The 13,169-nt window shown below is 35.1% G+C and overlaps 2 protein-coding genes and 1 long non-coding RNA gene across 3 annotated transcripts; 2 read left to right on the top strand and 1 right to left on the bottom strand.

Annotated features, from left to right (window-relative positions):
* Positions 1-498: 498 nt before the first annotated feature.
* Positions 499-2,086, top strand: LOC140863110 (uncharacterized). Its single transcript, XR_012143836.1, has 3 exons — positions 499-551; positions 655-744; positions 2,007-2,086. It is a non-coding gene; the product is annotated as an uncharacterized lncRNA (long non-coding RNA).
* Positions 2,087-3,231: 1,145 nt separating this feature from the next.
* LOC140863109 (putative late blight resistance protein homolog R1B-16) lies at positions 3,232-9,741 on the top strand. Its single transcript, XM_073266270.1, has 2 exons — positions 3,232-4,718; positions 6,706-9,741. The coding sequence occupies exons 1-2, from the start codon at positions 4,704-4,706 to the stop codon at positions 9,421-9,423; spliced, it is 2,733 nt and encodes a 910-aa protein (XP_073122371.1). The 5' UTR covers positions 3,232-4,703; the 3' UTR covers positions 9,424-9,741.
* A 1,594-nt stretch (positions 9,742-11,335) lies between these two features.
* Positions 11,336-12,643, bottom strand: LOC140862056 (putative late blight resistance protein homolog R1B-23). The gene has a single exon (XM_073265060.1). It carries the CDS (start codon positions 12,641-12,643, stop codon positions 11,336-11,338), a length of 1,308 nt encoding a protein of 435 aa, XP_073121161.1.
* Positions 12,644-13,169: the final 526 nt, after the last annotated feature.

Below are 13,169 nucleotides of genomic sequence, written 5' to 3'. Positions count from 1 at the left end.
CATACAATGTTGGGTAAATCAAAAATACAATATCACTTATAATTGATTTTTTTCAACAATTTTGCGAAACGTGTTAATTGACTATCTGTTTTGTGCCTATAGTTGTCATTGGATTCTCACTGTCATCGATCCTTATGTGGAGGTGGTTTATTTGTTGGATTCACTTAGTCATCGCAATCGCTATGAGGACTGGAAATATGTAGTGGATATGTGAGTATATATTCTTTTCTTAATTAAGCATTTAATTTAGCCAATGGAACACTCATGTCGAATCTTGTTGCTATATGAAGGACCTTGAGATTGTTTAATTCGAACAAGGAGAGGAAAGGGAAAAAAAAGCCTACATGGGAAGTGATAAAGGTATTTCTTATATATGTTTATCTGTGATAAATTGACAAATATTTATACATGTATTAATCATTGACAATTTTTTGATAATATAGGGTCCTCGCCAACCAGATGCAAAATAGTGTGGGTATTATTTGATGAGGTTTATGAAAGAAATTGTTGAAGGAAATGCTACCAGTGATAAGGATTCACTTTCCTCAATAGTATATTTGACATATTCTCAATCTTCTCAAATAAGTGTGTTTATATCATGTTTCTTCTTCATTATTGTTTTTTTTTACTAATATAATTTGAGTTTGTTCACAGTTCATGAAAACAGTTTACTCTAATGAAGAAATTGATGAAGTGCGATCCGAATGGGCGGAATGCGTACTAGACTATATTAATTATGACTAGGTATGTTTAATTAATATTGTTTTATTTTCTTATTGTTCACTTTTGCTTAATGAGTTTTTATTTTCTGCTGTGATTATCGACTCTTGTTTTTTTATTAAGTTCCCTGTACATAATGTGTTGTTGATTAATGATGGTTCTCTAACGAGTTGTACTTTCTATGCGTGACTTCCTGAAAATCACATTATCATTGTGCATCATTATAATCTTCGAGTAAAATAAATTTGGGAGAGGTCTGGACTCTGTAAAAAGCTTAAGATTGAAATTTCTTTTCTTTTGTAAAAGATTAATTAGAAGGTGCATAAATAAAACACTAGCTAGGAGAGGTCTGGACTCTGGAATTAATGGGAACTATCCTTCATTAATGTTTTAGCCCTCTTAAGTAAAGACTATTTTTTGAGGAGAAATCTCACATGCTCTTGACCAGGTGCTTTCGTTAGATAATGCATCATGATTTGGAATTTTGGATGCTTTTTGGTAGTGTCAATGTATAGGTCTGTAAGACACTTTGTTTTGTGCTATAGTATCTACCTTGAATGAGACAATTGACAAATCTATTATTGAGACACACACATACACACAAGATTTTAGTGTGAACAAGTTAACTTCTTATAGTGATTATGCTATTACTCATGCATGTGTAACTACAGGTTTCTGACTCCAATTTCTATTGTTCCTTTGGTGGCTCTTGTCGTTTTTGGGCTCTATGAGCTTGGATTCCCTAAGGTACGAACAAGGCCTAACTAGCTGCATAGGATCTTTAGTCAACTTTTAGTTAAAATGAAATATGCTGTAGAATAAGAGAGATTAAATATGCATAGCTTATTTTACATGTACCTAAAATAATGTTAATTTGCTTATGATATCAAACAAGAAGGCAGATCCATGCTAGTATGAATTAAAGTTGGGAGGCTAGCTTATTGGGATGTGGAGTGGAACTTGAAATGGTGTGTGGTTTGAGTTATTGGGATGTTGTGGAGTGGAACTTGAAAGTGCCAAATCCATGGTTTAGCTTGTGGCCTGTGGGTTGGTCGGAGCCCACGGTTTGTCAACTGTGCCTACTATATTTTATGAATTCAATACAAATGCAAAAATGAGTTGAATAAAATCTGCACTGCCTTCCCTTTTGGAGTTGCTGAGTTTTTTTCTTTTATTTTTTTCCATGACAGGCGAGATATTAGTTTGATAGTTGAGATTGGATTCCATGTTTAAATTGGTCTAAGATTTTGTTGATAATTTTGGACTGAGAATGTGTTTTCTTGTAGGTAATTCGGGAGTAATGCATAAGGGGTTTTGATGCAAGGATTGAGCTGTGTTTCAGATCGCCTTGGTAATACGTAGAAGTCAGCTCGTGAACATCGTTATCAAGAACAAACACATGATGATTTATGTTTTGATATAACCATCTTTTGGAACTACTTTTGTTACATTTATATTATATTAGATGGGATATTTTGAGTTTCGATTACGTAGTATTATCTTCCAAATTAGATGTGTGTAACTATTTTGGAACTTGAATATTTTCATGGATTCAATATAGTAAATATTTTATTTTATATTGATTTCTTTATTAATATTTATAGTTCGTATGAAGATTAATTAGGCAACGGTTTTAATGACTCCAAATACAACTGATTTATGTTATTGCCAAAACCGTTGTCGTATATCACAAACGACAACGGATATACACTGTTGCAAAAACCGTTGTCGTCATTCAAAAACGACAACGGATATACACTGTTGCAAAACCGTTCTTGTAATCCACAAACGAAAACGGATATAAACTGTTGCAAATATGTTGTCCTAAGCCATAAACAACAACGGATATAAACTGTACAAAACCGTTGTCTTAAATAGTCAATGACAATGGATTTACACTGTTGCAGAACCGTTGTCTTTGGAGACTTACGACAACGGTTACAAACTGTTGCAAAACCGTTGTGGTAGGATGGCTACGACAACGGATATAAACCGTTGTTATAGGGCACGCTTTTTACAACACCCCCAGTTACAACAGTTTTAATCCCCCCCTACGACAACGGATAATATCCCTTGTCGTTTTGCAATTTTCTTGTAGTGTTATGATAATTTCAGATTTTGTTTAAAAATTTGTGAACTTTGTGTTGTAGCATGTAGCTTACTTTGTGTTTGCTACATGTTTTGGTTTAAGGACTAACTTTGTGTTTTGTTGTGGGGCGATGATGATTGCTATTGGTGATTCTCCGAACTAGTGAACCGACGTTGGGCCAAAAGGTGAGATTTGTTGGACTTTGGCCCAACTAATTCCCTATATTCCCAAGCCCATTTTAAAGCCTCTATATTTATATATCTCTCCAGCCCTAAACTAAGTGTGAGCCGCCTGTTAGAGATTGAGAGGAACGTGCTGTGCGATTTAAGAGAAAGGCCGAGAGAGGTTGAAGGTTGCTTGTTGTGCTTCCTTCTTCCTTGACTTAGTGTTCTTGTTGCCTTTGCTCTTCCCCTGCTTTGTGCAGATCTCTGTGTGTTGTTTCCTCTCTTGCTCGTTTGTGTTTGGCTGGCCTCCATCTGCTGTGTGCGTGAACCGAAGGCTGCTCGGTGCTAGGAATCTTTATTGGTCTTCGTCTTGGTTCTTGGTTAAATCGGAGAAAGCATAGCGTCTGAGCCCCGAGTATTTCGAGCAACGTTTTTGTTCTTGTTCAGTTTCATTTTCCCTCTTTTATTGCAACTCTTTGCTATTGGTTTTCTTTGTGTTTCTGTTCTCTGCTCTTTTCCTTTGTTTTATTTTGCAGGAACAGATCGATAGAAGTTGATGGCGGATCGAGCAAGGAGGTTGGCGAATTCCTAACACACAACCTGCCAGATATTCCACTAGAAATAAGATTCGAGCGTCGCCTCTTTTTTATTACACCACCCAAGGAATCTACAACTCAAGTACTTGATTTATTGAGACCAGCATCAGCAACACATACTATGACTGGTGACTTTGATTGGACAACATCTCTCGCTTCAAGTATAAGATTGCTGAGGGTATTGAATAATTAGACAGATGCATTCCCCCCACGAGATACCGAAATTATGCAGCTTGCAAACCTGCGAATGCTAGCTATCTTGGGCAAGTGGAATTCAAAGAATATCCCAATTTTGGAGTCTACAGACCTTACATGTTCATGACAACTTTTCAGTTAAACCAATAGTTCTACCGTCACAAATCTGGTACTTGCCACAACTTAGGCATCTCCGTTTGGATCATGTTATTTTACCCGATCCTCCTACTGCAGGTTCGCACCATGACGAGCATGATTGTCATATTTTGGAAAATCTACAAACACTAGCCAGGATTCGAAAATTGAGGTGTACAAGGGAGCTCATTAAAAGACTTCCAAATGTAAAAAAAATTAAAACTGATGTATGATTCCTCCTTGGGGGTGGATTGGCCCTTTTACAGCCTAGAGAATCTTGCCCACTTGCATCAACTCGAAGCATTAAAATTCGGTTCAGTAGACCCAATTCCCTTCAAGTGCATCAGCTTCCCTCTCTCTCTGAAAGAGTTGACTATAATGTACTGCCGCTTACCTTGGGAAGACATGACAATTGTGGGTTCATTGCCTAATCTTGAGGAACTTGAGGTGGGGTGCAACGCATTTGAGGGCCCGACATGGTGTCCAATGGAAAATCAATTTGTTAAATTGAAACTGCTGTTCATCTACGAGACCGATTTGTTGCATTGGAGATCAGCAGATAAAGCACACTTTCCAGCCCTTGAGCACCTGATTCTGGAGGATCTGAATTTGAAGGAATTTCCTCAAGAATTCGGGCAACTCGTGATGCTTAGAAAAATCGAAGTGTTTTCGTGCAACGATTCCACACAGACTTGGGCAGAGCAGATACGCGAGGAACAAGAGAGCAGCGGAAACAAGGGCATCCAAGTCATAGTGCCCTGAATGAGAGAGAGGATGATTATTGATTAGCTTCCATGGCCATGCATGCATTCTTGCGAGGTACGTACTTTCGAAAACATAAAACTTCCCTCGTTCCCTTATGTTGGCTTTGCGTTTTATAAAATCCATAAATTTCGATTACATTTTTATTGTTTAAATGAAAAAAAAAAAAAAACGCATCTTATCTTAAATTCACACCTTACTTATTTACACATTATTAGCATAAACTAAATTTAGTAATATGAAGTGACAATGGTCGATTGATTATAATTTAAATCAAAAAAATAAAAATAGTTGTCCTAAATTTTGTTTTTAGAATTAAACCCGTTTCATGGTTATTGTTATTATTATTTAAACATAGCATTATATTGTGTATTATATTTTTTAGCATTTAATAATTAAAATAACATTGTATATATAATTCATATTTTAATTACTAATATAATTGATTTAATATTTCATTTACACAATCAAAAACAATATCGTTGTATATATTATTTATATTTTAATTACTATAACTATATATATAATTTATCAATAATGCACAACATCAAAAACGTTTTCAGTAATTTTTATTTTTACCCAATTGTAACTTTTCGGTTACATTTGTTGACCTTCATTTAACTATATATCAATTAATAAATAATCAATTTCATTTTTAATTGTTAATTAAATCAACGTAGTCTAGTAGCAATTAACAAGTCATAAATGCATAAACCACGTACATATGTTTTTTTTTTCTTTTATGTTTTCTATTTTTTTTGTACCCAAAAGATTTGGAATATATATATTTTTTTTCTTAAAATCTCCATGTAGAAAACTAAAGAGTAAAAAAAAAAATCAAATTAAAGGCAAGTTTCGGATTATTCAAAAAGACTAAGGACAATTTCAAAATATTGAAAAAATCTTCACAAAAATAGTTGTTTTAGAAAATTTTTCTTTATTTAGTACATCTATAATTATAAAGTTTGAGATAAATATAGTAATCATTTTAATCCATCAATATAAGGGGTGGAATAGGGTGAGGACCCATCCCATAACTCTCTTATCCTATTTTCATCCCAAAAAAAAAAAATTCAGGATCCCGTCTGGTAGGGAGAAGGAATCCCGATTTTTTTTTTCCATTTTCAAGATTTTTTTAATATAAAAAATAGATTATTTTATTAAAATATGATTATATTTCTAAATAAAAAATAAATATTTAACTTTAAAATATAGTATTAAAATATTTCTTATAATGTTTCAAGTTTTGTCAAGACAAGAATATTGTGCAACGGATAATTATTGATAAAATATTCGGATAAAAATTACTCGATAAATTTTTTTAAAATATATTTGGCAAATTGCATCTCTTATTTTAAATATTTGTTCTAATTATATAATTATAAATATGAATTAATTAAATTATTAATTAAATATTTTAAATAATACACAATAATAAAATATCATTTCGTGATTCTACTATTCGATTTTGTCACCAATAAACAATTATGCGAATTAAGTCAATTATTAATTGTAATATGAGTTGAAACAAAATAATATTTTGCTAAATCCATCAATAAAATTATTAATAAATATATTGTAGTTTTACTTCGAGCAAGGTCAAGAATCTCGTCGCGATAAAGTTTTATTCTCGATCTCTCTCCGATATTAATTGGAATGGGAAATCCCGAAAATTCGGAACGAAAAAAACTATCGGATTGAGATTTTTTTATATATGAATGAGATGTAATTTGAAATAGATCAAGATTTCGAGTTAGAGAATTTTTGCCATCCCTAATCAATATTATACCAACTTCAAATTACCTCGTGTAAAGCATTTGTTAAGTAAGGAAAGTCTCGAATACATTCCTTAAATCAAGGCAGTGGCACCACACTATTCATATCATGTCAATAAACAAAATAAACACTTTTGTTTTTTGGACTTTTCAAAGCAATAATGTTGAAAAATTACAAGTGCCCACAATCCAATTATTAACTACTCTTGTGGCAGCCACACTAATTCTATCAATATCCTGATGCTGTGTTCTCTGAAATTTATCTGCAGAAGCCAAATTCACTACTCAAACTCGAAGCTTCAACTATGGCGGCGGCTTATGCAGCTCTAATGTCTCTTCTGAACACTTCAGAGCTCCTCTTCCACCCTTCCCAGCAATGGCTACGTATAAACATAGTACAGATCGTGTACCTGCTGCAAAATGTTCATATCCTTCAAGAATTTCTCGAAGATTATTCACACAGAGCCCACCAAGAAATGGCTGGAGTGGAGAGTCAAATTGAAGCTGCAGCTTATGCAGCAGAAGAAATCATCGAGTCCCATGTATTGGATCAGATTTCAGCACGATCTAAGGGTAGCGAGGCGGATAGCTCGAACAGCTTCTCTGCAGATATCCATGAAATTATAGAAGTGATGGAGTATCTGATCGATAACAAGCTGGTGAGGATAAAAGAAACCATTGAGGAAGATCCGACGTTCATAGATTCATCGCCTGCTGTGGCTTCAAGATCAGCTCCCAATACTATGGTGGGTACTGATGAGAAGTTGAATGAAATATTGGACATACTCACTGGACAACAATCAAATCGCCAAATCGTAGCAATTGTTGGAATGGGAGGAATAGGTAAGTCCACTCTAGCTAACAATTTATACGAACATCCATATATTCAGAATTACTTTGATATTTGTGCTTGGGCTACAATATCTCAAAAACATAGTGCACCAAAAATTATTTATGAAATGCTATCAGAAATTGGACAAAGTAGATCAGAGAGTCGTTTAATTGGCGATCCGTCGGTCCAAACCAAGTGTGAGACTGGTGATGAACAATTGGGTGAACAATTGTACAAAAAGTTATTTGGTAGAAGATATTTGATCGTGCTGGATGATTTATGGAGCATTGAGGCTTGGGACGAGATAAAACGATTCTTTCCAGATCATTGCGACAATGGAAGTCGAATCATGATAACGACGAGGGTAAAGAACGTGGCAGAACAATTGACCTCTTGTCCGCTCTTTGAACTGGATTTGTTAGATGACAACAGGAGCTGGGAATTGATGAGGGAAAAAATTTTCGGACATCAACAAGGTTGTCCTCCTGAACTGGAAGAATTAGGGAAGGACATTGCGAAAAATTGCAAAGGACTTCCTTTGGCAATTGTGGCGATAGGGGGACTGCTCGCCAAGTCTGATAAGACGATGGATTCGTGGAAGCATGTAGCAGGAAATATGAACTCGATCATAAATTCTGAGGACGACGAGAAATGCCAAAAGATATTGTATTTGAGTTACAATAACTTGCCTATTCATTTGAAACCATGCTTTCTCTACTTGTCTGTGGCTCGATCACCATATAATATTAGTATCCCTACGCGCATCAAGCAATGGGTTTCTGAGGGATTTGTAAAACCGATAAGAGGTAAAAGCTTGGAAGAGGCAGCACATGAATACATAACAGAACTTGTTGATAGAAACCTCCTTATCCTTCGTAAACGAGGGGTCCTTGGTAACTTGCTACGTTGTGGTGTGCATGATCTCTTGAGAGACCTATCCATTAGGGAGGTGAAAAAAATAAACCTGTTTCGTGTGATATATGATGAGAACCCAGAATCGCCCTCTCGCCTCTGTCTTCGTCCATCTATCTTGCAACCCGAAGTAGGATACGTCCCACGTGCCCTTGATATATTGGGACCGGCCTCACTAAGTCGGCCTATTGCTAGTACGTCGGACAGCACACCATTTTACGCTGGTCATTTACAATTGTTGAGGGTGTTGGAAATGAGTGATTCAATTCTACCTGATGAAAACTCGCAGCTAATGAACCTGCGGTTCTTCGGTTTCCAAGGTCAGTTGGATGGGAATTCGATTCCGAGGTTTTATTCTTTGATGTCCCTATTTTGGAATCTACAGACTTTGCTAATTGATAATTCCACATCTGCAACTTTATATCTGCCCCCGGAAATTTGGTGTTTGCCACACCTTAGGCATCTCCAAACTCATAGATGTGTTTTACCTGACCCTCCCATGGACGATCATGTTATGGAAAATCTGCAAACTCTCTACACGGTTGTATTTTTTCGGTGTAGTGAGGAGGTTTATAGAAGGCTTCCCAATCTGAAGGAATTAGGAATTGGATATGAAGATGCATCCCCAGGTGTGGAATGGCCCTCGTTGCGCCTTCAAAATCTCGTCCACTTGCAGAAGCTGGAATCATTGTTTATCAACGTATGCACGGAAAATAGGCCGATATCTTGGAAATATCTCAGCTTCCCAGTGTCTCTCAAAGAGTTGACTTTAAGTGCCTGCAAGTTACCTTGGGAAGATATGAGCATTGTGGGTTCATTGCCTAATCTTGAGCTACTTCAGCTCTGCTTCAACGCGTGTAAAGGGCAGACGTGGTGTCCAACACAAGGTCAATTTGTTAAATTGAAAGAGTTGGTCCTTGAGGCGATTGATTTGTTACACTGGAGAGCAGACAAGACGCACTTCCCAGTCCTGGAGCACTTGATTCTTGAATATTTAAATTTGGAGGAATTTCCTCAAGAATTTGGGGAACACCCAACACTTGTAAAAATTGAAGTGTTTTCTTGTGGCGATTCCACCAATGGTTGGGCAGCGGAAGTGGGTGAGGAACAAGAGAGCTATGGAAACGAAGGCTTTCGAGTCATAATACGCGAAACAGAGGAGTACAAGCCCACACTAGTCACGAGGCCGAGCATGGACGGTCACAACCTTTCAAGAGGTATTGCCTTTTTCATCAGTCTATAGTAGTTGATGGTGATTGGTGGTGATCGATCGTGTGAAAATTTACTTTAATTTCTTCCTTTTCAAAAAAAAAAATTACTTTCAAACATTTTATGTAGGGTTTGAAAAAGTTTTTAAGAAGCATTTCCTAATTCTTGCTCAGTAAAACAGAATAACAAAATTTTTTTAAGTAAAAACTGTTAAGTGATTCCTAAAAGTTTTTTCAAACGTTATCTTAAATGATTATATTACTTTATTTATGTATAATTAATTTTTAAAATATAGATGAAATATATGATTGAAATATTTAAAAATAATAGGTTTTGTGTGAGACACTATAAAACTATAAAATTGATTGTGTTTTTTGTTGAAAATTTTCTATTTTGAATGATTTTGTAGTCTGTAGATAGTGACAAGAAAAAAAAAAATAAAAAATGATTTGTACAAAAAGATAAACTTAAGTATAAAAAGAAATAAACAAATTAAGGATAATTTCGAAATATTGAAAAATATTTCACTAAAAAATTAGTTATATATATTATGTTCTCCTTAATAATTGTTTATATAATAGTATAATACACATAGACTAGCATAAACTACGTGTCTCTTATTATGTATTATATATTTTTAAAAGTAGTAACTATAATATGATGATATCAATACGTGTAATATTTCAAACATATCTTTGACAAGAATATAAATATTTATATAAAATTTTGGAATTACTATTTTTTTTATCGTGATAAAAAATTTATGTGAATTTTTATTATTTTTTGGCTGTTATTAGTATCATTGATTTGTAATCAGTTCTCCTGCTAATAAAGCATATATATATATATATATATATATATATATATATATATATATATATATATATAGCTTTATTAGCAGGAGAACTGATTACAAATCAATGATACTAATAACAGCCAAAAAATAATAAAAATTCACATAAATTTTTTATCACGATAAAAAAAATAGTAATTCCAAAATTTTATATAAATATTTATATTCTTGTCAAAGATATGTTTGAAATATTACACGTATTGATATCATCATATTATAGTTACTACTTTTAAAAATATAATACATAATAAGAGACACGTAGTTTATGCTAGTCTATGTGTATTATACTATTATATAAACAATTATTAAGGAGAACATAATATATATAACTAATTTTTTAGTGAAATATTTTTCAATATTTCGAAATTATCCTTAATTTGTTTATTTCTTTTTATACTTAAGTTTATCTTTTTGTACAAATCATTTTTTATTTTTTTTTTCTTGTCACTATCTACAGACTACAAAATCATTAAAAATAGAAAATTTTCAACAAAAAAACACAATCAATTTTATAGTTTTATAGTGTCTCACACAAAACCTATTATTTTTAAATATTCAATCATATATTTCATCTATATTTTAAAAATTAATTATACATAAATAAAGTAATATAATCATTTAAGATAACGTTTGAAAAAACTTTTAGGAATCACTTAACAGTTTTTACTTAAAAAAATTTTGTTATTCTGTTTTACTGAGCAAGAATTAGGAAATGCTTCTTAAAAACTTTTTCAAACCCTACATAAAATGTTTGAAAGTAATTTTTTTTTTTGAAAAGGAAGAAATTAAAGTAAATTTTCACACGATCGATCACCACCAATCACCATCAACTACTATAGACTGATGAAAAAGGCAATACCTCTTGAAAGGTTGTGACCGTCCATGCTCGGCCTCGTGACTAGTGTGGGCTTGTACTCCTCTGTTTCGCGTATTATGACTCGAAAGCCTTCGTTTCCATAGCTCTCTTGTTCCTCACCCACTTCCGCTGCCCAACCATTGGTGGAATCGCCACAAGAAAACACTTCAATTTTTACAAGTGTTGGGTGTTCCCCAAATTCTTGAGGAAATTCCTCCAAATTTAAATATTCAAGAATCAAGTGCTCCAGGACTGGAAGTGCGTCTTGTCTGCTCTCCAGTGTAACAAATCAATCGCCTCAAGGACCAACTCTTTCAATTTAACAAATTGACCTTGTGTTGGACACCACGTCTGCCCTTTACACGCGTTGAAGCAGAGCTGAAGTAGCTCAAGATTAGGCAATGAACCCACAATGCTCATATCTTCCCAAGGTAACTTGCAGGCACTTAAAGTCAACTCTTTGAGAGACACTGGGAAGCTGAGATATTTCCAAGATATCGGCCTATTTTCCGTGCATACGTTGATAAACAATGATTCCAGCTTCTGCAAGTGGACGAGATTTTGAAGGCGCAACGAGGGCCATTCCACACCTGGGGATGCATCTTCATATCCAATTCCTAATTCCTTCAGATTGGGAAGCCTTCTATAAACCTCCTCACTACACCGAAAAAATACAACCGTGTAGAGAGTTTGCAGATTTTCCATAACATGATCGTCCATGGGAGGGTCAGGTAAAACACATCTATGAGTTTGGAGATGCCTAAGGTGTGGCAAACACCAAATTTCCGGGGGCAGATATAAAGTTGCAGATGTGGAATTATCAATTAGCAAAGTCTGTAGATTCCAAAATAGGGACATCAAAGAATAAAACCTCGGAATCGAATTCCCATCCAACTGACCTTGGAAACCGAAGAACCGCAGGTTCATTAGCTGCGAGTTTTCATCAGGTAGAATTGAATCACTCATTTCCAACACCCTCAACAATTGTAAATGACCAGCGTAAAATGGTGTGCTGTCCGACGTACTAGCAATAGGCCGACTTAGTGAGGCCGGTCCCAATATATCAAGGGCACGTGGGACGTATCCTACTTCGGGTTGCAAGATAGATGGACGAAGACAGAGGCGAGAGGGCGATTCTGGGTTCTCATCATATATCACACGAAACAGGTTTATTTTTTTCACCTCCCTAATGGATAGGTCTCTCAAGAGATCATGCACACCACAACGTAGCAAGTTACCAAGGACCCCTCGTTTACGAAGGATAAGGAGGTTTCTATCAACAAGTTCTGTTATGTATTCATGTGCTGCCTCTTCCAAGCTTTTACCTCTTATCGGTTTTACAAATCCCTCAGAAACCCATTGCTTGATGCGCGTAGGGATACTAATATTATATGGTGATCGAGCCACAGACAAGTAGAGAAAGCATGGTTTCAAATGAATAGGCAAGTTATTGTAACTCAAATACAATATCTTTTGGCATTTCTCGTCGTCCTCAGAATTTATGATCGAGTTCATATTTCCTGCTACATGCTTCCACGAATCCATCGTCTTATCAGACTTGGCGAGCAGTCCCCTATCGCCACAATTGCCAAAGGAAGTCCTTTGCAATTTTTCGCAATGTCCTTCCCTAATTCTTCCAGTTCAGGAGGACAACCTTGTTGATGTCCGAAATTTTTTCCCTCATCAATTCCCAGCTCCTGTTGTCATCTAACAAATCCAGTTCAAAGAGCGGACAAGAGGTCAATTGTTCTGCCACGTTCTTTACCCTCGTCGTTATCATGATTCGACTTCCATTGTCGCAATGATCTGGAAAGAATCGTTTTATCTCGTCCCAAGCCTCAATGCTCCATAAATCATCCAGCACGATCAAATATCTTCTACCAAATAACTTTTTGTACAATTGTTCACCCAATTGTTCATCACCAGTCTCACACTTGGTTTGGACCGACGGATCGCCAATTAAACGACTCTCTGATCTACTTTGTCCAATTTCTGATAGCATTTCATAATAATTTTTGGTGCACTATGTTTTTGAGATATTGTAGCCCAAGCACAAATATCAAAGTAATTC

The sequence above is a fragment of the Henckelia pumila genome, chromosome 4 (assembly GCF_033568475.1).
Source record: "Henckelia pumila isolate YLH828 chromosome 4, ASM3356847v2, whole genome shotgun sequence".
In the NCBI taxonomy this organism is placed as follows: Eukaryota; Viridiplantae; Streptophyta; class Magnoliopsida; order Lamiales; family Gesneriaceae; genus Henckelia; species Henckelia pumila.
This window is presented reverse-complemented; position numbering and strand designations above follow the sequence as displayed.